At 39.9% G+C, this 27,317-nt stretch overlaps 1 protein-coding gene across 1 annotated transcript in view; it reads right to left on the reverse strand.

The window, feature by feature from the left end:
* RARS1 (arginyl-tRNA synthetase 1) overlaps positions 1-27,317 on the reverse strand; it is a 35,454-nt gene that overhangs the window by 939 nt on the left and 7,198 nt on the right. The window contains exons 4-14 of the mRNA XM_050794641.1: positions 26,679-26,787; positions 26,050-26,150; positions 24,979-25,100; positions 22,728-22,848; positions 19,041-19,170; positions 17,294-17,398; positions 13,532-13,710; positions 12,550-12,659; positions 8,031-8,136; positions 1,415-1,587; positions 269-516 (exon numbers count right to left, since the gene is read on the reverse strand). Of these exons, the coding sequence (XP_050650598.1) occupies positions 269-516; positions 1,415-1,587; positions 8,031-8,136; positions 12,550-12,659; positions 13,532-13,710; positions 17,294-17,398; positions 19,041-19,170; positions 22,728-22,848; positions 24,979-25,100; positions 26,050-26,150; positions 26,679-26,787 (1,504 nt within the window). The remainder of the gene's footprint in view (positions 1-268; positions 517-1,414; positions 1,588-8,030; positions 8,137-12,549; positions 12,660-13,531; positions 13,711-17,293; positions 17,399-19,040; positions 19,171-22,727; positions 22,849-24,978; positions 25,101-26,049; positions 26,151-26,678; positions 26,788-27,317) is intronic.

The following is a 27,317-nucleotide window of genomic DNA, read 5'->3' on the forward strand; positions in this document are numbered from 1 at the left end:
AAGTTTCCATGAATAAAATAAATCTGAAAACCACTCTCACACAATTCAAATGCTTTGATGACACCCCATCCCTAATATGGCTACTAAATGAGACACCTGGAGCTGTGTGCAGTGGCTTACACGTGTAAGTCCAGCCATTCGGGAGGTTCAAGTGGGAGAATCACCTGAGGCGAGAAGTTTGGGGCTTCAGTGAGCTATTTCACCACTGTACTCCAGCCCAAGGGACAGAGGTAGATCCGTGTCTCTCGCAAAAAAAAAAGACACTCACCAGTCTGTCTATCTTTCTCCACACAGTAGCAGCTATCATAGAACTCTGTGAAAGTAGTTGCCAGCTCATATATATAATCACAGAGAGTGTGGAGAAATAAGTCATCCAAAATCTTTTGCAGAATCTCAGGGAACCGTAAAATGCACCGGCCTAGTTTCCATTCCTTCTCATGATCCAAAAGAATCTTGGTTTCTCGAGCAGCTTTTTGGAGCATTTCTTCATCAATATTGGCCAGACGTGCAATAGACCTTAAAAAAAAAAAAAAATCATCAGGCAACCACCACCATTCCCTTTTGTTAGGCACACTCATTCCCCACTCGAAAATATGTACTAAGAAGTGATTCACGTAAATCAGAAATTATCACCAATTGAAAAGAGGTTCCTATAAAATGAAGTATTTTATTATATGGCATACTATTAGGCAAAACTAATAACCTGATCTAAAGTATTTCATAATACTAAAAATGGAAATGTAATTCTTTTAGGGGATCAGCTGACACGTCCTAGGTATTTAAACATAGAGCATCTAGGAGAGTATCAGCAAGTGCAGTTAGGGCCAGGTTTAGGGATTCTGGGATAACTTGCAATACTAAAAGAGGACATATTTCCAAAGATGCTTGTAGGTAGAAAAATAAACCCGAAAAAAACACTTCAGGTTGAGCGCAATGGCTCATGCCCATAATCCCAGCACTTTGGGAGGCCGAGGCGGGTGAATTACTTGAGGTTCGGAGTTCCAGACCTGCCTGGCCAACATGGTGAAACCCTGTCTTTACTAACAATACAAAATTTAGCTGGGCATGGTGGTGAGTGCCTGTAATACCTTCTACTGGGGAGGCTGAGGCAGGAGAATCACTTGAACCTGGGAGTTGGAGGTTGCAGTGAGCCGAGATGGCGCCATTGCACTCCAGCTTGGGCAACACAGTGAGACTCCGTCTCAAAAACAAACAAACAAACAAGCAAACAAACAAACCACACTTTAGAAGTCAGGTGTAATGGCAGTATGTCAGTAATCCCAGCTCAGGAGGCTGAGGTGGGAGGATCGTTTGTGCCCAAGACCCTGTCTCATTTCAGAAAAAAAATGTATTTTTGAGTAACTAAATATGTTTTCATTTGATTCAAAATACAACAATGCCTACCCACAATTACCTGATTCTAGTGAAGGCATACAACAAGTAAGCCGCTGTATTTCCTCTGTCATCTAGCATTTTGTCAAAGGAGAAGATGTAGTCATTCAACCGGTTATGAGAAAGGTCAGCATATTTGATACAGCCATAGGCAATGGATGTCTGAGCAGCATTCAATTCCTCTGCAGTTAAGACCTTTGGGGAAAACAAAACAGTATTTCATAGCTTACTGACTGCTGCTTTTGCCCTGGTGTCTCATAGGCATAAGACTAGGGTAGGGAACATCTAATGGTATTCTTTTACCAATGAACTTTAATAAACACTAACACTGAGGCAGAAGGACATGGGCCAATGTACAAAGAAAATAATGAAAATATAAAACGCGTTATGCACAATGAAGAATGTTTCTATGAGAAACTGAATTTGTAAAATATAAAATGTCAGCATGAATACCTTTTTCCAATGTATTCAGTAGATACGAAACCAGAAGCATCAATTATTAGTTTATATCCACTTCATACTATGAACATTGTGAGGTTATAGGAAACAGAGTAACAGAAAAATACAAACAAAAAGGGTTAAATAATTAATTGAAATCAAGGGTGTATTAAGAGTAGATAAAAGAACCCATTCACTGTTTTGCTAATATTTGCTCAAGTATTCTGAAGCATTATTAGGCCACAAGTAAGTAATTAAGGATTTTTGCTTCTGCCCATGACAGAGTACCTTGCAGCAGACTAACTATTCTACCCAAAGCATCTCTTTAAAACTGGGTTGAGCATATGAAACAACTGTTTGAAGTCACTAGAGAGCATCAACACAAGCAAAGTTGAAGTTCTTGGAAGAACAAAACACAGTTCCTGGAAGAACGAAACATAGGGAATGAGTCCATACTCACTTGGCTTTTTCCGTAAGGGCATTTTTCAAATCACTACATAATGGACAAGGGGGACAGAATCCAAGCAGAAAGAAGTGGTCTTACTAAGGTGAGAAGACAAGAGTTTAAGAGTATGGGGCTGCAAAAGAAGCAAGGACACAATCCCCAAAAAGAAGGAGCCACAGAGGAGTCAAAGACTCTGTGAACAAATTTCTTTCAAATGTCATACGGCTGGCATGCACAAGGCAAGACTCCAAAAAATCTATCATGAAAGAGCAAGTGGTAATTAAAGAGCTGAGCAGTGATTTTAGCAACTGTGTGACACTAGGCAGTTCTGTAGCGGCAAAATGGAAGGGCATTAGCATACACGCCATTGAAATATGGCCAGAGGGTCGTATTTCAAGAGTAAGGACCTCACCCAAGTCATGAAGGTAAAATTTAAATAGTTCAGCCCTAAAGAAGCATAAGGCCAATACAAACAGGGTCAAGATAATCAGCTGGTATGCTGTCTGTCGGCTAGAAGGAAACTTAATGGTCTTGGAGGGAAATAACCTCAGCCAGAATCTTTATAATTTTATCTTCATAATGCTCAGCACCCAATAACAAAGCTTTCTAAAAAAGCAAGATAAGCCAGGTATAATTGCTCATGCCTGTAATGCAGCTACTTGGGAGGCTGAGGCGGAAGGATCACTTGAGGCCAGGAGTTTGAGACCAGCCTGGACAACATAGTGAGACCCCTATCTCTTGGGGGTCTCAAGAGTAAGATGAAATAACTAAATACTAAGGAGGGGGACTACAAAGAAAGGGCTAGGAGAGAATCAAGAAAACAGAAACAAAAGAAAAAAGATAACAGCAACTTTAAAGTCTGGAATTGTTTAAGAAGAAGCTACTTTAAAAATAATTATTAATGACAAAGGGGGAAAATACTAACTTTACAGGGGAGAAAACTGACACTATCACCTTACCAAAGAGATCAAAATTATTATTATTAATCATGAAGCTTATCGATATTGTGCCTCCTGATATGATGAACTGATAAGAACTCTACATCTATTCTTATAAGACAGTATAACCTGGAAACAGAGTACGATTTATAAAACTTATAAGACTGTATAACCTGGAAACAGAATTTAACAGAACAGGAGCCAATATCAGACAAATCCAACTAAGTGATATTCCAAAAAAAGTAACTGACCAGCAGACTTCAGAAGTGTCGAGGTCATGAAAGTCAAAGACAGACCAAGGAACTAACTGCCCAGATTAAAGATAAAGGAGACATGATAACTAAATGTAACATGTTATCCTGGACTGGATCTTAGGCTAGAAAAAGGACATGAGTGAGACCAACTGTGAAACCAGAATAAGGACTGCAGATTAGTTAATGGTATTATATCAATGTTAATTTCCTGATTTTGATAATCATACTATATAGCTATGAAAGATATTAGTATCTGGGGATACTAAATGAAATATATAAAATTCTTCGTACTATCTCACAAGCTTTTTATGTCTAAACTGTTTTAAAATGTTTAAAGAAAACTATGATTAACATGTTCAAAAAATTAAAAGGAAAAGAATAAGAAAACTGGAAGAAAAGATGAAAAGTTTCAAAAAATACCTTAAACATAGAATACCAAAATATAATATCTGAAGCAGAAAATATCCAAAATAAAGCAAAGAGAAAAAAATGATTTAGAGCATAAGAAACACATGAGATACAAAGTTCTAACATATGTACTTAGAGTACCAAAAATAACAGAATGACGAAAAGTAGTAATATTTGAAGAGACATGGCCAAGAATTTTCCTAACCTGATGAAAGAACTCAACTCACAGATTTAGGAAGTTCGGCAGCCCTCCAGAGGGTAAAAAGAAAAATGACTCCCTAAACCACACTTAGGCATTTCTTAGTCAAAATACTAAAAATAAAGCTTAAGAAAAACACTAAAAAAAGTCTGAGAAAAAGATGCATACTTTCAAAGGAGAAACAATGAAACTTACAACTGATTTTCGAAGGAAACTATGGTAGCTGGAAGACAATGGAATATCATTTTTATTTATTTCCTTCCCCCCGCCCTACTGGTCCTCTCCAGTTCTGTGGAATATCATCTCTAAAATTGCTGAAAGAAAACAGCTGCCAAACTAGAATTCTATACCCAATAAAAACATTGTTCAAAACTGAAGGCAACATAAAGACATTTTTGGACAAACAAAAATTCTGAAAGAATCTGTCGCCCCAGCAGACTTGTGGTAAAAGAATAAAGACCTTCAGATTGTGGAAAAACAACCCCAGGTGTAAGCAAAAAAACTGCAGGAAAGGGCAAAAATATATAGATAAATGTAAGTACTGATTGTCTAATGCAAAATAATAATAATAATGATAAATGGGCAAAAGAGTTAAGACTCTTCACAAGAGAAGATTATCTAGATGACCAATAAGCCTAAGAAAAGGCAGTCAGGCTGGGCATGGTGGCTCATGCCTATAATCCCAGCACTTTGAGAGCCTGAGGCAGGCAGATTGCTGAGTCCAGGGGTTTGAGACTCGCCTGGCCAACATGGCGAAACCTCATCTCTACAAACGATACAAAAATTAGCTTGGTGTGTTGGCATGTGCCTGTAGTCCCACCTACTCGGGAGGCTGACGCAGGAGAATTGCTTGAACCCGGGAGATGGAGGTTGCAGGGAGCCAAGATCATGCCACTGCACTCCAGCCTGGGTGACAGAGTGAGACTTTAGAAAGAAAAGAAAGAAAAGAAAAGAAAAAAGAAAAGAGAGAAAAGAAAAGAAAAGAAAAGAACAAGGAAGGAAGGGAGGGAGGGAGGAAAGGTAGTCAGTATCGTCAATATCATTATTCATCAGAGGAATGAATATTTTAACCACAATAAGTCACTATGCACTCACCAGAAAAGCTAAAATAAAAAACACTGACTAAACCAATTGTGATGGTTAATATGTCAACTTGATTGGACTGAAGGGTACAAAGTATTGATCCTAGGTGTGTCTGTGAGAGTGTTGCCAAGGAGATTAACATTTCAGTCCATGGGCTGGGAAGGCAGACCCAACCTTAATTGGGTGGGCACCATCTAATCAGCTGCCAGTGAATATAAAGCAGGGAGAAAAACGTGAAAAGAAGAGACTAGCCTAGCCTCTCAGCCTACATCTTTCTCCTGTGCTGGATGCTTCCTGCCCTCAAACATCTGACTCCAAGTTCTTCAGTTTTGGGACTCAGACTGGCTCTCCTTGATCTTCAGCTTGCAGAGAGCCTATTGTGGGACCTTGTTATTGTGTAATACTTAATAAACGTCCCTTTATATATATCTATCCTATTCTGTCCCTCTAGAGAACCCTAATACATCAATGTTGGTAAACATATGGTGCAATGAAACTCTCATATGTTAGTAGTGGGAGTATACAACAGTCACCACTTTCTCCTTGGCAATTTTTTTTTTTTTTTTTTTGAGACAGAGTCTCGCTCTGTCACCCAGGCTGGAGTGCAGTGGCGCGATCTCAGCTCACTGCAAGCTCCGCCTCCTGGGTTCACGCCATTCTCCTGCCTCAGCCTCCCCAGTAGCTGGGGCTACAGGTACCCGCCACCATGCCCGGCTAATTTTTTTGTATTTTTAGTAGAGACGGGGTTTCACCATGTTCGCCAGGATGGTCTCGATCTCCTGACCTCGTGATCCGCCCGCCTCGGCCTCCCAAAGTGCTGGGATTACAGGCGTGAGCAACCGCACCTGGCCCTCCTTGGCAATTTTTAATAAAGTTAAGCATAAGACAACCCTACAACCCAGCAATGCCATTCCTAGATATATATCCAAAAGAAAAAGCACATGTACCTCTAAAAGAGCTTGAACAACAATGTTCACAATACCTTTGTATTCAGAACAGCCAACAACTGGAAATAATCCTAATGTCCATCAATAGGAGAATGGATAAACAAAATGTGGCACCTTCATATATCAGAATATCATGCAGCAATAAAAACAAATGAACTACAGCTGGGTGTGGTGGCTTATGCCTGTAATCTTAGCACTTTGGGAGGGCAAGGTGGGTGGATTGCTTGAGCCCAGGAGTTCCAGCCTCGGCAACATGGCAAAACCCCATCTCTACAAAAAATACAAAAATTAGCCAGGTATGGCAGTGGGTGCCTATAGTCCTAGCTACCCGGGAGGCTGAGATAGAAGGATCACTTGAGCCCAGGAGGTCAAGGTGCAGTGAGTCATGATCTTGCCACTGCACTCCAGCCTGAGTGACAGAGTGAGACTCTGTCTCAAAAACAAAACAAAACCGAAAACATACGAACTACTGATGCACATGGAAAAGGGCACATACTATGTGATTTCATTTATATGAAATTCCAGAATAAGCAAAAGTGATTTATGGTGATAGGAAAATTTCTGGGGTGATGGAAATATATCTTGTGTTCTAAGGCATATATATGTAAAAATTTATTAAGCTGTGCATTTTACCATACACATTTAAAATTAACTTAAAAAAATACTAGCTGGGGTGGTTAAAAAGAGTCAAAGCAATTTTTGTCATCAGGCAGACTAACAAACAGCTAGATGACTAAATTTCCCACTTTTCTTTTTGAGACAAAGTCTTGCTCTGTCGCCCAGGCTGGAGTGCAGTGGCTTGATCTTGGTTCACTGCAACCTCTTTAAGGTTTAAGCGATTCTCCTGCCTCAGCCTTCAAAGTAGCTAGGATTACAGGCACGTGCCACCACACCCAGCTGATTTTCGTATATTTAGTAGACACGGGGTTTCAGCATCTTGGCCAGGCTGGTCTTGAACTCCTGACCTCGTGATCCACCCTCCTCAGCTTCCCAAAGTGCTGGGATTACAGGTGTGAGCCACTGCGCCGGCCTAACTTTCCACTTTTCATCTGACTGTGCCAGATATGCCTAGACCAGTGATTTAGCTGGACCATGGGGGCAGATTCCTTATGGCTTGGTGCTGTCTTGGTGATAGAGTTCTTGTGAGATCTGGTCATTTAAGTGTGTGGTACCTCCTCCCCCTACCCTCTCTCTCTTGCTCCTGCTTTAGCCATGTGAAGTGCCTGCTTTCCCTTTACCTTCCCCCATGAATAAAAGTTCCCTGAGGCCTCCCCAGAAGCAAACTGATGTTGGTGCCACGCTCCTACAGCCAGAAGAACCAAGAGCCAATTAAATCTCTTTTATAAATTACCCAGTCTCAGGTATGCGTGGCCTCTCTACTGTTCTAAACTTAAAAAAAAAAAAAAAAAAAAAAGTTCTTGTTGACTCTTCTTTTTCATTCCTCCAAATTCCACACAAACTGAACCACAGTCTTTTCTAACGGAGCTATGAAAGGCCATCATGTTGCCTGCTCTGAAGGTTCATCAATGGCCTTGGGTGACAAGAACTGACTGCTATGACCACTCTACAAATGCTCCAAAGAAGGAGCACGGCACATGTAGACTCTGATGTGAGCTGAAGAATCAAACCCATTCAGTCTGCAATATTCTCCCATCACTGGGAACTGCTGTTAAGCAGCACAGATACTAAGCTACATTAACAAAGGAGGAAAACGTCAAGGTCTTTTTTAATTGCCAAGAACTATATTTTCTAAATAAATGCTCAGCAATTCACAAGATAAACTTACTGTGCAATAAAGTCAGAGCAATATAAGCCTTGTCCTAGGTGGGACTGACTCCTTATAATTCTCCTCAGTTCTCTCAACAAAAACAAAAATGAAAAATCACAATGCTTGATACACATTATGCCAATAAGGCTTGGGATTACCTTGTCTCTTTCTTTTTCCTTCAACTTGTCCATGGATCGTTTTAGTCCTTCTCCCATAAGGTCCATGAGGCGCACTGTTTCACCCGCACGTGTTTTAAACTTTTTCCTAAAAAATGTAAAACCCTCAATCAGATTTTGAAACAGACTTTTCAACTTAGAAATCTTTGAAAATGAAGGTTTGAGAGACCTGACCACAAACTTCAACATATGTTTCAAATCTCTAAGGTATATATTGCCCCTGAGAACTATTAAGAGAGGGTTGATGCCAATGTTAACAATGCCTTATGCCAGTCATCAAGCAAGGAGAGTACTAAATGAAACACTGTGCTTTCAAGTGCTTTTCATCTCTAGCCCTCAACGCAAAGCATCCAATGCTCTAGCCCTCAACAGCTCTCTCTACATATTTACCTTCAATAAATTTCCTAACAGAGAAAGAAGGTATTTGTTCATTTGTTCACTTTCTTGGAATACAAAGTTTGGCTTAGATGTTTCACCTTTTTAGAAAAATTACTAATCAAAATATATGTTTCTAGAATTGCTGGGAAAGTCAGGAAATTCTTTGATGAAATCTCACTTGAATTTCTCTGTATACTAATTCCTCTTGTTCAGTGGTAACCAAGCCTTGATTCATACCAGAATCGCCTGGCAAGGTTTAAAAAAGATGTTTGAGCAGCCAGTTGTTTGCTTGCTTCATTCACTCATTTATTTTTAGAGACAGGGTCTTGCTCTGTCACCCAGGCTGGAGTGAAGTAATATGACCACAGCTCACTGTAACCTTGAACTCCTAGGATTAAGTAATTCTTCTACCTTACCCTGCCAAGTAGCTAATTCTATAGGTGCGAGTCACCACACCAGGTTAATTTTTTAATTTTTATTTTTTGTAGAGATGGTATCTTCTCGCTATGCTGCCCAGGCTCCTATCAAACTCCTGGTCTCAAGTGATCCTCCCACCTCAGCCTCTCAAAGTGTTGGGATTACAGGCTGGAGACACTGCACCTGGCCCAGTTGCTTTAAAAAAAAAAGAAAAGAAAAGAAAAGAAAAAAGAGAAAAAACCCCAGGATGCTAGGGTCCTGTTCAGATCTACTGCAATCAGAATCACTATGGATACGGCAAAAGGACTAATAAGCACTGCCCTGGGCAGCTGCTGTTAAAAAAGCATTTTGAGAAAATTGAATTACACCTATTAAACAAAAAAGTTTACATAACACCAAGGATATAATATCATTTTCCTTTTTTTGGGGGGAGGGGGATTAAAAAATCCCTCAAAAATTAACAATGAAGCATGCTTTTCTAACACAAAGAGTACCAAAATGAATGTGCTACTTTCTGTTAAAGTTTTATTTCCAGAGCTTGCCTAAGCAAGAATCTACTTGCCCTGTAAAATTCTTATACAGAATTAAAACTCCTTTATTATCCCACAAATGCATTATATATTTCCATAGCTTTATGCCATACACTCAAGTGTCCAACTTTCAAATTTCTGATAAAATGAAACTCATCATGAAGACCAGTTCAAAATGCTAAAGAAAACCTTCCTTACTGTTTCAACTTTGCAATTACTGTTCCTTTCAGTTACTCCCTACCTGTGCCTGCCTTGAATTTTTGTTTTTGTGTTGGTCTGTTCTGACTAGTGGCTCTACAATGAGGGATGCATATCTGAATACCAAGAGAGCTTTAAAAAAAAAACACAGATGACTAATACCCACTTTAGACCTAATAAGTCAGCAACTCCCACAGCAGGCCTTGCATGTGTATTTTCACAAGCTCCACAGGAAACTGTTCTGCTCTAGATGATAGCCTCCTTCAGAGAGGAGGTCATGTTCTGTGTATCTGTGTGTACACATTGTGCAGCATCCAACCAACACCATGCACAGCACATACTCAATAAACAGATATACAAGGAATAGCAGGAAGATGATGAAATAAAATTTTTTTATCACTCAAAAAATTAAAACAGAAAATGTCATTTAAAAATAGCAGAATCTGTAAGCATTAAAAAAACTAACAAACCTTTTTTTAAGTCCCATCCCCCTCTGTGAGCATTTTTTTTTTTTTTTTTTTTTTTTGAGGCAGAGTCTCACTCTGTCTCTCAGGCTGGAGTGCAGTGGCACAATCTCAGCTCACTGCAAGCTCCGCCTCCCGGGTTCACACCATTCTCCTGCCTCAGCCTCCCAAGTAGCTGGGACTACAGGCGCCCGCCACCACACCCAGCTAATTTTCTGTATTTTTAGTGAGACGAGGTTTCACCATGTTAGCCAGGATGGTCTCGATATCCTGACCTTGTGGTCTGCCTGCCTTGGCCCACCAAAGTGCTGGGATTACGGGCGTGAGCCACCACGCCAGGCCCTCTATGAGCATTTTGAGATAAATATTTAAAATATGGTAAGTTGTCACTGGTGAACTATCATTTAAATTACCCTTAAAAGAAAAATGGGCTGGACGTGGTGGTTCATGTCTGTAATCGCAGCACTTTGGGAGATCAAGATAGGAGGTTACTTGAGCCCAGTGAGACCAGACTGGGCAACATAGTGAGACCCTGTCTCTACAAAAAATGGAAAAAATTTGCCAAGTGTAGTGGTGCGCACCTATAGTCTCAGCTACTCGGAAGGCTGAGGCAGGAGGATCATGTAAACCTGGAAAGTTGAGGCTGCAGTGAGCTGTGATCATGCCACTGCACTCCAGCCTAGGTGACAAAGTGAGACCCTATCTCAAAACCAAACAAAACAAACAAATTCGTTTCTTTTGAGATGGAGTCTCACCCTGTCACCCAGGCTGGAGCGCAATGGTGTAATCTTGGCTTACTGCAACCTCCGCCTCCCAGGTTCAAAGCATTCTCCTACCTCAGCCTCCAGAGTAGCTGGGACTACAGGCGCCTGCCACCATGCCCAGCTAATTTTTGTATTTTTAGTAGAGATGGGGTTTCACTATGTTGGCCAGGCTGGTCTCAACTCCTGACCTCATGATCCACCCACCTCGGCCTCCCAAAGTGCTGGGACTACAGGTGTGAGCCACTGCGCCTGGCCCAAAATTAAAAAAAAAAAAAAAAAAAAAAGGGGGGGGATAGGATGCTGTAATTACATGATGCTGAGTGCAGAAAAATTTTAAAAATTATCAAGAATCCTGTAGCCATTATATGACAAATGAATTAAATGCCATATGAGCACTAGTGAGTAATTTTAAGCAAGTGTCGGAATATCATCTACATGTCCAAAAAACCAACCGTTAAGTAACTAAGATACTGTTAAGTAATGTTCAACTTACTGGTTTGTTTTAAAAAACTTTATGTCCATACACACTATAATAAGGACTTAGTGTCTTCTTTGTTGTTCTTTTTGTTTTTGAGACAGAGTCTCACTCTGTCACCCAGGCTGGAGCCCAATGATGTGATCTCACCTCAATGTAACTTCCATGTCTGACGCTCAAGTAATCCTCAGCTGGGATTACAGGTGCATGCCACTATGCCCAGCTAAGTTTCCTTTCTTTTTTTTTTGTGGCAGATATGGGGTTTCACCATGTTGCCCAGGTTGGTCTTCAACTCCCAGGTTCACACAATCCTCCAGCATTGGCCTCCTAAAGTGCTGGAATTACAGGCATGAGAGCCACTGTGCCCGGCCCTTAGTATCTTTTGATTTCAAAAAAGTGCAGATCCGCGGAGAAGTAACACAATTAGAAAATGTTGTTTCCAACAAGGTCCTTGAGCTCCACATAATCTGTATCTAAGATAATACCTTAACACATCTAATCTTTTACATGTTCAATTAGGGCTTTTGTACATTGGCTGGCCAAACATCTTGAGCTACTTCACGTGGTTTTTAGAAGCATTACCACCTTTGTAGGATGGAAATATTTAGGCTTTGTCACCAACTCGAAGATGCCACAGATTTTTGGTAAGTGATCCTAAGACACCAGTGAATACCAGAGGTTAAAATATGAAAAATGCTGTGCCTTTGAATTGAGGACTACTGCATCGAAACACGGTTGTATTTACCTTTTTATTTTACAAATATTGAGAATATTAAAAAATTAGAAAATAGAAAAGCTGAAAGTATGAATATTTATAGTTCTCAATAAACAATATTTTTGGAGAGAACATAAAAACAAAACCAGTGAATCTTAAAACTTAATTGGAATCTCAATAACTTATACCTTTTGCCTATGTTCAACTTTGAAGGAAAAAACAAAAACATTTATAAAATGCATAAGCTATATTGTTAGTGTCTGAAATCTGAGCAGGTACAGTAATAGATTTTATAATTTAGATTTGTGGGAGAGGAAACCCCTTATATATAATCTATTAGGTCTACAGTCTGGTTTTCACTAAACTTTGTACATACTATCTACCTAAAAGGCTACATTCTCCGGCAGTGATGATATAGACACAAAATCACTCAGCTGGATTTACACCATTATAGCTTATGTGGACTAAAGAAAACTGTGGACTCAGATGAAAAGTAGCCTCTTCCAAGTAAATGTGGGGACCAAGTATATCATTACCATCTTCGGATTTTCCAGACTTACTTGTCTTCCCCTAGCACCACACCAAATCCAGCATGGAAGACTCGAGTTACTTTAGGGTCATACCAACCAATCATTTGAGCAGCAGCAAATATTGTCTGGAAGTGCACAGACTACAAATCAACAGAAACGGAAAGTTACTTGCTAGTCTTCTTTAAGAAAAAAAAAAAAAGACTTAAGGCGCTTTTGCTTAGGAATAGATCTGTAAAATTCAAATTGCTCATAAATCTTGTGAGACAAGTGTTATTATAAAACCTCTTCTTTTATTCCCTATATATGAGAAACACTAAGAGCAACACTGTTATATTTTCTACTATGTTCAAACGTTTTTAAAAGCAACTAAATGAAGAACAGGGTCACATGCAGAAACTTCTATTACATTTTAGGTCTCACAACAACCCTACTGATAGGAACAATTGCTGGAGGTTCAGAGGACTAACAACCTTCTCCAGTTTGTGGTGGCAAGCTGGAAAACTAGGAAGTGTCCAGTTTGGCTGGGTCCAAACCCTTTCTTTCTTTCTTTCTTTCTTTTTTTGAGACAGAGTCTTGCTCTGTCGCCCAGGCAGGAGTGCAGTGGCTGGATCTCAGCTCACGGCAAGCTCCGCCTCCTGGGTTTAAGCCATTCTCCTGCCTCAGCCTCCCCAGTAGCTGGGACTACAGGCGCCCGCCACCTCGCCCGGTTAGTTTTTTCTTTTTGTATTTTTAAGTAGAGACGGGGTTTCACCATGTTAGCTAGGATGGTCTCGATCTCCTGACCTCGTGATCCGCCCATCTCGGCCTCCCAAAGTGCTGGGATTACAGGCTTGAGCCACCGCGCCCGGCCCAAACCCTTTCTTTCTTCTATGCTATATTGATGTCCTGAATCTTAGTCTTTGGGGAAAATTTATAGTCATCCAGTGTCAAATGTCACCAACCTCACCATACTGTCTTACCTCCAATCAGACAATGTAAAATACATACAAATCTACAAAATCTACAAACTCACTTGTCCACTGTCCACCACATAGATAATCATATCTGCTTTTTCCTCAGATAGTCTTTGTTTAATAGCAGCCAGGTCAGATGTATCATAGGTATAACCTCCATCTGATTTTACTATGGTTAATGGTATGGAACACCCTGGGACAAATACAATCTTTCTGCCATCATCCACCTGCACAAATCCTAGGGGGCAAAAAAAAACTTCATTAATAAAGTTAAAAGAACCCTGAAGGAAAATGAAGGCTTACTCATTCTACTATATAAATATTTAGTTATTCTAAGAATATTTTAAAATGTATTTATTAGAGAGCTAAAGAAATCACGTATTTTTTTCCTCACCATGATCTATTACAAGCCTTGGAAAAGGTTCACCATCAAGGTTGCCTGGACACTCAGGGTGCCATCAGAGCACAGGTCAGATGTTCTGGCAGTTTTCCAGACTTACAGTAAACTTGGCTCCCAAATGCTTTTTTTTTTTTTTTTTTTTTTTTTTTGACAAACAGTCTTGCTACATTGCCCAGGTCAGTCTCAAACTCCTGGGCTCAAGTGATTCTCCTGCTTGTGCCTCCCCAGGTACTGGGATTACAGGTGTGAGCCACCATGCCTGGCCTCCCAAACTCTTTAGTTGGAGCCCATCAGCTAGGTAGGCCCAGAACACGAAAACTTCTGTGCTTTGCTTTCAAGCTGGAGCCATAACCTTCCTCTTGGAGAAAGATGCAATTCTTATACTTATCTCTAACAATGTGCTGAATAGTAGTTGACACTGTTTCAAGGTCCACAAAACAAACATGGCAGGACTTGGCATTTGGAATGAGAAGTAGGAAGAAAAATTAAATCCATGTTCATACACTCACGATGAAAAATACAAAATTATTGGATGCAAGAAGGTACAGGAAGAACAAGGTAACAGTAGCAGCTATGTAAGAGTGCTACTATGTGCCAAGTACTACGCTAAGTCCTTAAATTTAACCTTCAAAATAACCCTATGTAGTAAATAACTCTCTGCTTTCTTACAGTTTAGAAAATTGAGGCTTGGTAATGTAAAGGCAGTATAAAATAGTAGTTAAAAACACGAGCTTTGAAGCCAGACTGGCTAAGTTTGAATCTCAGACATATAACTTATTAGCTATGTCACCCTGGGAAGCTACTAACTTCTCTGTGCCTATTTTCTCATAAAATAAATATTTTAAAAATTGCATTTATTTATTTTGAGACAGGGTCTTGCTCTTGCCATCCAGGCTGGAGTGCAGTGGTGTGAACATGTTCACTGTGGCCTAGACCTCCTGGGCTCAAGCAATCCTCCTGCCTCAGCCTCTCATGAAGCTGTGACCATAGGAATGCACGATCACACCTGGCTAATTTTTTTTTTTTTTTGAGATGGAATCTCACTCTGTCGCCAGGCTGGAGTGCAGTGGCACAATCTCGGCTCACTGCACTCTCCACCTCCCTGGTTCAAGCGATTCCCCCGCCTCAGCCTCCCGAGTAGCTGGGACTATAGGCGCGCGTCACACCAGCTAATTTTTTGTATTTTAGTAGAGATGCAGTTTCACCATGTTGGTCAGGATGGTCTTGATCTCCTGTCCTTGTGATTCTCTCGCCTTGGCCTCCTAAAGTGCTGGGATTACAGCTGTGAGCCACCACACCCAGCCTCACCTGGCTAATTTTTTAATTTGTAGAGAGAGGGTCTCACACCTTGTTGCCCAGGCTGGCCTTAAACTCCTGGGCTCAAGTGATTCTCCTACCTCAGCCTCCCGAAGTGCTGAGATTACAGTCACGAGCTACTGTGCTTGACCTCTCTCTCTCTCATGGTTCTTTTTTTTTTTTTTTCCAGAGACAGAGCCCCATTCTGTTGCCCAGGCTGTAGTGCAGTGGTGTAAGCATAGCTCACTGTAACCTCAAATGCCTGGGCTCAAGCATAGCTAGAACTACAGGCATGCATCACCACGCCCAACTATTTCTTTCGTTAATTTTTTGGTAGAAAAAGGGTCCTGCTATGTTGCCCAGGCTGGTCTCAAACTCCTGGCCTCAAGAGGTCCTCCTGCCTCAGCCTCTCCAAGTGCTGTGCTTATAGGCATGAGCCACTGCACCTAGCCAAAATTTTATCATCTTAAAAAGTATGGTCCCTAGACCCTAGACTGTTATTAAAATACTACTTCCATTCAAGGAAACAGGCTTCCATAGAGATATGGCTGATTTCAGGTCTGAGGCAGGAAATGTACAAAATGGGCCTGGAATATTGTACACCAGAAAGCAATTAAGTAACTACCAAAGGGGTTGAAAAAAAACAAAACCACAACAAAAAATATGAAGTTACTTAGCCAAAATGGGACAATTTGAGCATTACAAAAATTATAAAGATAACTGATTGAAAAATATAAAACACATTAAAAGCCCACCCAATAAGGTTAAAATCAAACAACTCACTTTGAGATGCTAAGAAACAAACCTATTATTCTGCAATTGATGAAGAAGAAGAAGAAAAAAAAAAGCACTTCTACTACCCTACCTGTCTTATTATACCTGAGGATAACCAAAATAATTTGTAACAAAGTTCAGCATAAGAGAATCCCAAGTAACAAATAGAGAAAGAATGACAGAACACTACCATTTCCTAACCTCCAATGAAGTGATGGATCAAAGTCATGGTTATAAATAGCTAATAAAACCAATAGAGAAGTCTGATGGGGAAATTTCTGGACAGATCCAGCTGACAATACTTGAACTCACTAATCAATCTTAATATGACAAAAAGACAACCAGACACCACCTCATTGCCTGCGTTCTTGCAACTAAAACAACAAAAAAAGGAATAAAACATAAATCAGAATCTAATGAAGCCTCTTTAGAGAAACACAAGGAATTATGCTAAACAGTTCCATATGGGAAATTCTTTAGGATAAATGGCCCAGTTTCTTCAACAATAAAATAAATTTAAAAAGAGGGAGAAACCTCAGAGTTACAGAACTTAAGATACATATCAAACAAATGTTATATGCAGACTTTGAAAAAATGATTAAAAAAAAAAAAAACATGAATCCAACACTTTGGGAGGCTGAGGCGGGTGGATCACTGAGGTCAGGAGTTCAAGACCAGCCCAGCCAACATGGTGTAACCTTGTCTCCATTAAAAACACAAAAATTCGCTGGGTGTGGTGGTGCACGCATGTAATTCCAGCTACATAGAAGGCTGAGGCAGAAGAACTGCTTGAACCCAGGAGACGGAGGTTGCAGTCAGCTGAGATCACTCCACTGCACTCTAGCCTGGGCGACAGAGTAAGACTCTGTTTCAAAAAAAAAAAAAAAAAAAAAAAAAAAAATTCATGAGTCAACTTGGGAAATTTGAACTCTATTTAATGGTATTAAGAAATTATTATTGGCTGGGTATGGTAGTTCATGCCTATAATCCCAGCACTCGGGAGGCCGCCATGGATCACTTGAGGCTAAGAGTTCCATACCAGCCTAGGCAACATAGCAAGACTGTCAAAAAAAAAAAAAAATTATATATACATATACATTTCTTGTCAATAACGACATTGTGGTTTTAGGGCAGAAAGAAGGGACTGTTCTTTCAGAGACATATACCAAAGTCATTATAGATGGAATGATATGATGGAAGCAGTGTAAGAACGTGTAGATACAATAAGGTTGGTCAGTACCCTTAATTGTTGAAATTGGACGATGAGTACGTGAAGCTGGCATTACTATAAATTCTATCCACTTTTGTCTATGTTTGAAAATTTCCATAATAAAAAGTTAAGAGTGCCTACCTCTATCTTCAAATTCCTGTACAATATCATTCATCCTATCTTGATAGAAGGATTCCCCTCTCTCTATTAAAGAGACGTCCAATGCATCATAGATTTTATTAAACTCTAAGGAAAAAAATAAAGTGCCACCAAATAAAATGCATAAGAATTTTTTAAAAACAAGAAACATGCATCCTATATTGAAATAAATTTATTAATAAATATATTAAAGGGAAATTAATTACATAAATGTATGATATAGAACATTATATACATGCTGTTGTTTTGAAAAAAGGGAAAGAATATGGTAAGATACACATGAAAATATTAACAATCTGGCCGGGCGTGGTGGCTCAAGCCTGTAATCCCAGCACTTTGGGAGGCCGAGACGGGCGGATCACAAGGTCAGGAGATCGAGACCATCCTGGCTAACATGGTGAAACCCCGTCTCTACTAAAAATACAAAAAACTAGCCGGGCGAGGTGGCGGGCGCCTGTAGTCCCAGCTACTTGGGAGGCTGAGGCAGGAGAATGGCGTAAACCCGGGAGGCGGAGCTTGCAGTGAGCTGAGATCCGGCCACTGCACTCCAGCCTGGGCGACAGAGCGAGACTCCGTCTCAAAAAAAAAAAAAAAAAAAAAAAAAAGAAAATATTAACAATCGTGGGACTATAATTTTATTTTTCTCCTGTCTACATTTACTTTCTTTTTATTACTTTTTGAGATAGAGTCTCGCTCTGTCACCCAGGCTGGAGTACAGTGGCGCGATCTCAGCTCACTGCAACCTCTGCCTCCCGGGTTCAAGTGATTCTCCTGCCTCAGTCCCCTGAGTAGCTGAGACTACAGGCGTGTGCCACCACGCCCAGCTAATTTTTGTATTTTTGGTAGAGACGGGGTTTCACCATGCTGACCAGGCTGGTCTTGAACTCCTGACCTCAGGTGATCCACCTGCCTCGGCCTCCCAGAGTGCTAGGATTATAGGTGTGAGCCACTGCGCCCGGCCTACATTTACTTTTTTATATAAGGAACATGTCCTTCTTGTATAACTTTTTAAAAATTAATTCTTAAAAAAATGTAAATGAGAAGGAAAAAAAAACTCTTCCTATCTAGTGATCAAATATTTACTGAATTTTCTTGTGGTTTCTCCTGATTTAAACCACTTACCTGTCTATGTAGCAATACATCAGTGACATAGTATTAATTATTGTAATTATAAAACATTTTATTACCTAGTGCTGCAAGCCAGTCATCATTAGTCGTCTTTTTCAAAGATTTACTGATTGTTCTTTACCCATTTACTCTTCAAAGAAACCTTTAAAACTATTATGTCAAGTTAGAAAACTTGAAATTGACTTAAAAACATAAATAAATGTGGAGACTGAGGGAGCTGGGCACGGCACTCTATCCGAACATTCCATTACATCTCAGTGTGTACTTCTCATCATTTTGGTCCTATACATTTCTGAATAAATTCATTCCTAAGTGCTCCTGTTTTATAGGTTTTGTTGCTACTATGAATAAGATTTCTTTTTATTTTCCACTTTATTTTCTAATTAATTTTTGTTGACTTCTAAGAAAGTTAAAATTTGAACCTGCCTGTCCTATGGCAGGTTCAAAATTTATTAGTTGTTTCAGAAATACATTTAAGAAAAAATCCATTTGCCTGTCCTCATAAGGTTAAAATATCATTCAGAGTCAAATCAAAATGAAGACTCAAGGAAATGATATGCATAGTATTTGCTGGATGAAGGAACAAAGCCCAGAAACTCACCTTGGCGGGAGACATCACAGATAAGCTTCCAAGCTTTTGTAATATCTGGGTTTTTACCCTGGAGCAGAACTACACACTGATATGCTCGCTTCTTAAATTCCTCCTCAGTATCAAACCTCTTCTTAGATTCCTGTGTGTATATATATTTTAAAAAGAAAGGTTTGTAAAAAGATCTAATCCTGTATTTCTAGAAAAAGAACTTACACATTTCTACACAAACACAGTGAGAAAGTACAAACTCAGAACACCAGAACAAGTGCTCTCCCTCAATAGTTGACAATACTGTTACAAATGAACATGACAAAGAACTCTGAAATCATTTCTCTTGAAAAGTACAAAAATCTCACCACAGTTTTCTTTACACTTTTCCAATTCACAAAAGTCTACTTCAGCTAATACTTTTGTGTTCAAGAAGAGTTAGTACAGAATAGCTAACAGGTAGGACTGAATTTTCTGTGTTCCAATCTCCATTTTGGATGTGGTCCTGAATGAATTTTCTTTTTTTCTTTTTTTTTTGAGACAGAGTCTCACTCTGTCTCCCAGGCTGGAGTGGACTGGAGTGGCACGATTTCAGCTCATTGCAACCTCCGTGTCCCGGGTTCAAGCGATTTTCATGCGTCAGCCCCCAAATAGCTGGGATTATAGGCACACGCCATCACACTCGGCTAATTTGTGTATTGTCAGTAGAGACAGGATTTCACCATGTTGGCCAGGCTGGTCTTGAATTCCTGACCTCAAGTGATCTGCCCACCTGGGCCTCCCAAAGTGCTGGGATTACAGGTGTGAGCCACCGTGTCTGGCCAACTTACTATTTTTTTAACTAAAAAGAAAGTTGCTTTCATTGTTTTATTTCTATTTTGAAAGCAATACTTACTTAAAAATAATTACTCTCACCTCAAATTAACCGGTGTTAACATTTAGTGAACAAATCTAGATATTTCTTTGCAAATACACATATATTTTTTTGTTGTTTTTTTTTTTTTTTTTTTTTTTTTTTGAGACGGAGTCTGGCTCCGTCGCCCAGGCTGGAGTGCAGTGGCTGGATCTCAGCTCACTGCAAGCTCCGCCTCCCGGGTTTACGCCATTCTCCTGCCTCAGCCTCCCGAGTAGCTGGGACTACAGGCGCCCGCCACCTCGCCCGGCTATTTTTTTGTATTTTTTAGTAGAGACGGGGTTTCACTGTGTTAGCCAGGATGGTCTCGATCTCCTGACCTCGTGATCCGCCCGTCTCGGCCTCCCAAAGTGCTGGGATTACAGGCTTGAGCCACCGCGCCCGGCCGACATATATGTTTTATCAAAAATTGGAAATGGCTTTTCTTTACTGTGGTTTGTAAATTTCAGCAATTTATTTATACAAACAATTTCTTGCATTAATAGATCTGCTTCATTATATTCAAAGTGCAGAACTCCAAAAGATGTTTATAACATTACTTTTCCAGTCTCGTACCAGTAAATATTTAGCTTATTTTCCACAGAAAAAATTTACCGAAAGTAAAATGAAGCAAACAAAAACAAAATCCCCACAAATATTTGCTTTTTAATATAGGAATCCTATTCTTAAAAGGTTCTCCGTCATAAAGAAAATGCCTAAGAATTTAAACTAACAGAAAACATGCATTTCACATTAAAATAAATTTATTAATCAAAATATTTGAGAGGAAATTATGATCTTTATAATCTTTCTACCATAAGGAATTTTTTTTTTTTTTTTTTTTTTTTAAAGACAGGGTCTCACTCTGTCACTGAGGATGGAATGCAGTAGTAAGTTCACAGCTCAATGCAGCCTTAACCTTGCCAGGCTTGGGTGATCCTCCCACCTCTGCCTCCCGAGTAGCTGGAACTATAGGAGTGTGCCCGGCTAATTTTTTTGTATTTTATGTAGAGACAGGGTCTCTCCACATTGTCCAGGCTGGTCTTGAACTCCTGGACTCAAGTGATCTGCCTGCCTTGGCCTCCCAAAGTGCTAGGATTACAGGTATGAGCCACTGCACCTGGCCCAAAGGGAAATTTTTTAATTTTTTATTTTTAATTTTTGAAGAAATAAATTTTGAGACAGGGTCTCGCTCTGTTGCCCAGGCTGTATAGTGCAATGGTGTGATCACAGCTCACTGCAGCCTTGAGCTCCCTGGGCTCAAGTGATACTCACTCCCACCTTAGCCTCCCAAGTAGCTGAGACTACAGATGTATGCCAACATGCCTGGCTAACTTTTTTTTTTTTGTAGAGATGAGGTTTTGCCATGTTGCCCAGACTGGCCTCAAACTCCTAGGCTCAAGCATTTTGCCCAGCTTGGCCTGACAAAATGTTGGGATTACAGGTGTGAGCCTGTAATCACACCTGAACCCAGCCAGGAAATAATTTTTAAAAAGGGAAAAAAATCCATGTGTACAAAGCTATTTACTGAATAAAAACATCTCTAAAATAGAAAAAAATTCAATAAAGGATTAATGTAAACATTGGTACACTGATCCAACAAAATATGCAGTCATAAAGTAACACACACAAGTTTGCAATATTAAACATAATATAAAAACTATGTTAAAATCATAAATGATTAATACATGTTGATATATAAATAAGTCAAGAAGTCAAAGAAAGTTGATCACGTTGGGCATTTTAAAATTATGGATGATGCAAAAATTTGTCTTTAAAATTGTTTTTACATACATTTAATAATATCAAAATACATAAAATTAAACATCAAAAAATTTTAAGTGCTATAATGTATTCTGATTAATGAACCTCTAAATTCAATGTGGTAGAATTCATTTTTTTAAACTTTTATTTTTTAATATAATTTTATTTTTTAAGATACGGTCTTGCTCTGTCACCCAGGTTGGAGCACAGTGGCATGATCAGGGCACACTGCAGCCTTGATCTCCTGGGCTCCAGTGATTCTCCCGCCTCAGCCTCCCAAGTAGCTGGAACTACAAGTGTGAACCACCATGCCTGGCTAGTTATTTTTGTATTTTTTGTAGAGATGGGATCTCACTTTGTTGCTCAGGCTGGTCTCAATCTCCTGAGCTCAAGCAATCTGCTTGCCTCAGCCTCTCAAAGTGCTGGGATTATGGACGTGAGCCATCGCACCTGGCCTAGAATTTGATTTTTAACATATGCCAATAAACAAAGCAAAGATGACATATTAACAGGTGGGGGATGGCTGTTTCCACACATACAACCAAATGTAGGGTATCTAGTAGTGGTTCTACATACACAACCAAATGCAATGAATCTGGAGGTAGGGGACGGCTCTTTCTAAGGCACACAACCAAATGCAATGAATGTCAGAATAAAAAAGAATTCAGTTTTTCAGGTAAGTAAACTAAACAAAAAGGCCTGTCAGTGTAAGTGAACAAATTTTATATGTTTATCAATTGATCTGTTCCCATTTTGCCTTCTACCATAAATAAAAGCTCCCTGAGTCCTCCCCAGAAACTGAGCAGATGCTAGCGCCATGCTTGTACAGACTGCAGAACTGTGAGGTAATTAAACGTCTTTTCTTTATAAATTTTAAAAAAAAATTAAGTTCAAGAGAGTGTCACTTATACAGAAACATGTATTACTCAGGCTGTTAGCAACTTTCACTTAACTCCATAGTAGCTTTAAAAACCATTTTAAGTTTCCTAAGGAAAATGGATAATTATGATTAATGGAAACACACAAATAATATAAAATAAATGGTATCAAACCTTATAAAAGGCCTGAAGATCTCCAATAGGAGGTGAAACTGTTAGATAATCTGGAAATTTATCTTGCAGGTGAGCGATGAGCATGCCAAACTGAGTCCCCCAGTCTCCTACATGATTTAACCTAACACCAATCAGAGAATATAAAATCATTTTTCAAATCATAAAAATGGTTAAGTTAAATTAGAGGAACTATCCATTAGGAACCACTAACATTTACATACCAGTACATCACCATTTAGTAATATCTGTTTACTTGGTTGTTTCTTCAACTGGTCTGCAAACTCCGTAAGAGATGAAAACTATGTCTGTTACTTTCAGCTCTACATACTCAAGTAATAGAGGCTGCACATGGTGGGCATCCAGAATTTGCTGAATGAATGTGTTTTCTGTCAGCGGACTATAATCTGTTTATTTTGTAGCTAACTGAAACAATGACAGCTTGGCCAATGTTGGTTACTCCCACAATTTTATGAAAACTTAACTTTTTTTTTTTTTTTTTGAGACTGAGTCTCGCTTTGTCGCCCAGGCTGGAGTGCAGTGGCATCATCTCAGCTCACTGCAAGCTCCGCCTCCTGGGTTCACACCATTCTCCTGCCTCAGTCTCCGAGTAGCTGGGACTACAGGCACGCACCACCACGCCCGGCTAATTTTTTGTATTTTTAGTAGAGACGGGGTTTCACCGTGTTAGCCAGGATGGTCTCGATCTCCTGACTTTGTGATCCACCCGCCTCGGCCTCCCAAAGTGCTGGGATTACAGGCGTGAGACACCGCGCCCGGCAAAAACTTAACATTTTAACCATTATCTTAGTATAATTTAGACCAATGGTTCCCAAATATCAATGGATTCTTGAAAATATATGTTGAGGCTGGGTGGTGGCTCACGCCTGTAATCTCAGCACTATGGGAGGCGGAGGCAGGCGGATCACTGGAGGTTAGGAGTTCGAGACTAGCCTGGCCAACATGGTGAAACCCCGTCTCTACTAAAAATACAAAAAATTAGCCGGGCGTGGTGGCGGGCACCTATAGTCCCAGCTACTCAGGAGGATGAGGAAGGAGAATGGTGTGAACCCCGGAGGCAGAGCTTGCAGTGAGCCAAGATTGTGCTACTGCACTCCAGCCTGGGCGACAGAGTGAGACTGCCTCCAAAAAAAAAAAAAAAAAAAAAAAAAAAAAAGAAAATATACGTTGATCCTACCTACTTCTCTCCCTCTCTGCTTTTATCTAATCCAAACCACCAGATCATCTTTCAAGGGGATCATGATGATAGCCTCTCGACTTACTGTTTTCGTTTTTTTGTTTTGTTTTTTGACACAGAGTCTTGCTCTGTTGCCCAGGCTGGAGTGCAGTAGCGCGATCTCAGCTCACTGCAATCTCTGCCTCCCAGGTCCAAACAATTCTCCCGCCTCAGCTTCCCAAGTAGCTAGGATTACAGGTGTGTGCCACACGCCCAGCTAATTTTTGTATTTTTAGTAGATATGGGGTTTCATTGTGTTGCCAGGTTGGTCTCAAACTCCTGACTTCGTGATCCATCCCCCCTTGGCCTCCCAAAGTGCTGGGATTACAGACATGAGCCACTGTGCCCAGCCTAACACTTACTGTTATAGTCTCCCTTCTTTGCCTAGCTTCTTCACAGTAACTAACCACAGTAATCTTTTATTTGTATTATTTTAAAAATTTTTATTTCTTTAAAAATATAAAAAATAGAGACAGGTTCTCGCTATGTTGCCCAAGCTGGCCTAGACTCCTGGCCAAGGTAGTGATCCTCCCACCTTGGCCTCCCAAAGTGCTGGGATTACAGGTGTGAGCCACAGTACCCAGACTAATCTTTAATTTGATCACCCTGCTTCACAAACTAAAACTCTCCAATAGCTTCCCAGGACACTTAGAATAAAATCTCAATTGCCTATCATAGCTTACAAGGCCCAAAATACCCTGTTCCTTTACTACTTCTCTCCCTACTAGGATATAAACCCCATGCATACAAGAGGTCCTCAAGAAGCATTTGTAGAATGAATGAATGTGTTTTATCCTTGGTTCCACTAAGAGTCTAAAAAAAAAAAACAGTAAAAAAGGTTCAGAGGAGAGGCTCAGGACGTATTTTAAAAGTTTACTGGGTGATTGTAAAGAACTAAGCTGACGAACCACTGATTTAGTTGAACGTTCTTTCTTGAGTGAGACATTTCATGTTCTATAGAATTTTCCAAACAAGAAAATAAGGAAAGAGTACAGTAAGCAAGGCAAGAGCACATACCTGAGCACATCATACCCAGCAAATTCAAAGAGGCGGCTTACACTCTCTCCTATGATAGTTGACCTCAGGTGGCCTACATGCATCTCTTTAGCTATATTAGGGGAGGAAAAGTCAACTATAACCTGGGGTAGACAAGAAGAGAAAGGCTGTTAAGAGGGGCAAAAACATAAAGAGAGAAAGATTTTTTTAAGAGGAGCATAAACATTTTGTTCTAATGCATTCATTAATAACACATCTAATAACAAACTCAGACTTAAACACTAATTTGGGTTGTAATTCAACCATGTTTGATTTTATGAAGGATCTGCTTATATATATATATATATATACACACACACATTTTTTTTTTTTTTTTTTTTTTTTTTGAGACAGAATCTCGCTCTGTCGCCAGGCTAGAGTGCAGCGGCGTGATCTCGGCTCACTGCAAGCTCCTCCTCCAGGGTTCACGCCATTCTCCTGCCTCAGCCTCCCAAGTAGCTGGGACTACAGGCGCCCACCACCACACCTGGCTAATTTTTTGTATTTTTGATCTGCCCACCTCGGCCTCCCAAAGTGCTGGGATTACAGGCGTGAGCCACCATGCCCGGCCCTGCTTGTATATTATTAACTGAAAAAGAATCAAACTCATTTATACAAATTATCCACTCTATTTCACTGTTATCTGTGTATCAATTGGCTACCTCAAATGCCTTGTGGAATTCAGTGGAAAAAAAAAAAATCACACAACATGCTAGACCCAGGAGAAAGGCTACTTCATAAATGTTCATAATCTCAAATGTGAATGATTAAATTTCAATATAAAAAGTGAAATCCATTCCCAGTTTCAGCACTTTCCATGCAGTTCGTTTTTCTTTTTCTTTTTTAGAGATGAAGTCTCACTATATTGCCCAGGCTGAAGTGCAGTAGCTATTCACAGGTGCAATTGTAGCACACCTCAGCCTTGAATTTCTGGGCTCAAGTAATCCTCCTCCCTCAGTCTCCCTAGTAGCTAAGACTATAGGCACATACCACCATGCTTGGTTCCATGCAGTTCTAAGATACTAATATATTAATAGAAGACTGCACATATACCTTTTTATTCTCTCCCACAGCAGGTAGTTGAACTCCATTAACTAGGAGACTGGTCAATTGTTCTGATACAAAATCCTTTCTTAAGTGGACATTAATAAAACCTAATGGATAGAAGAGAAAAAAATATCTGATAGTGTCTTATCTTGAATACTCGCTCACTCCTAAGGATTTGCTCCAGACACTGACCTGGCTCTGGCAAAATTCTTCAGGATTCCAATACCAGTTGTGGCCTTGACTTAAGCTGTCTTGTAAGCTTCTGTCTCACCGTCTACTTCAAGCCTTCACCCTTCTCCTAAAAGCTTCCTACTTAACTCAGGGCCCTTTCCCTTTCAGCCTCTCAAGAGAAAACAGAAGGCCCTTGTGCCGAAGACTTATCTGCCATTATCTATCCTCATTTTGCTGATGAAAAACTGAATCACAGAGAGGCAAAGTAACTCATTCAAGGTAAGGCAGCTAAAAGCGGTAGCTGAGTCTAGATTAACAATTTCCTATATCACAATCCACAGTGCTCTCACCACCTTGTTCAGTATATAAATTTTAACCCTGTAATTAAAATGTGTGTTCTTTTTTAACTTCAAAAAGGACTCATCTTCAATACAACTATTAAGAAGGATAACATGATGTCATACCAGGACCAGCAATTTCAACTTTTTCAATACATTCATTGTCTGGGAGGTGTTTGGTAATGTTTTCAGCAATTTCTCTTGGATTAACTTTCTGTTCCTTGGTTTTGAGCATCTACAACACAATATAAAACGATTCATTACACAACAGATTTCAGCAAGTTACTCGGAAATGCACACCTGACAAGGCACGAGATGCATTTTACATTAAGAACCATCAAAAGGCAGAAGCAGAGAAGTCCAATCACATTATGAATGACAGATTAAAGTATCAATAGTGCCAAGAGGAATAGAAAAGTGCCCAAACTACATGATCTCTATTTCCAAATACGTTACACACATACATACCTGGAACTTTTTTTTTTGGTTTTTGAGACGGAGTCTTGCTCTGTCACCCAGGCTGGAGTGCAGTGGCATGATCTTGGTTCACTGCAACCCCTGCCCCGGGTTCAAGCAATTCTCCTGCCTCAGCCTCCCTAGTAGCTGGGATTACAACACCTCAAACTTTTTAATGATGACCTAACAAAGTCTACAGTTATGAAGCCTGGTTCCAGCATATTTACATTTCTAATTTTCAAGTCATGAAGGTGTGCAATATTCACACTTGAGAAATAAACAACACAATAAGACCTGGACTCTTCAGAG

Source organism: Macaca thibetana, chromosome 6 (assembly GCF_024542745.1).
Source record: "Macaca thibetana thibetana isolate TM-01 chromosome 6, ASM2454274v1, whole genome shotgun sequence".
NCBI classification, from domain to species: domain Eukaryota; kingdom Metazoa; phylum Chordata; class Mammalia; order Primates; family Cercopithecidae; genus Macaca; species Macaca thibetana.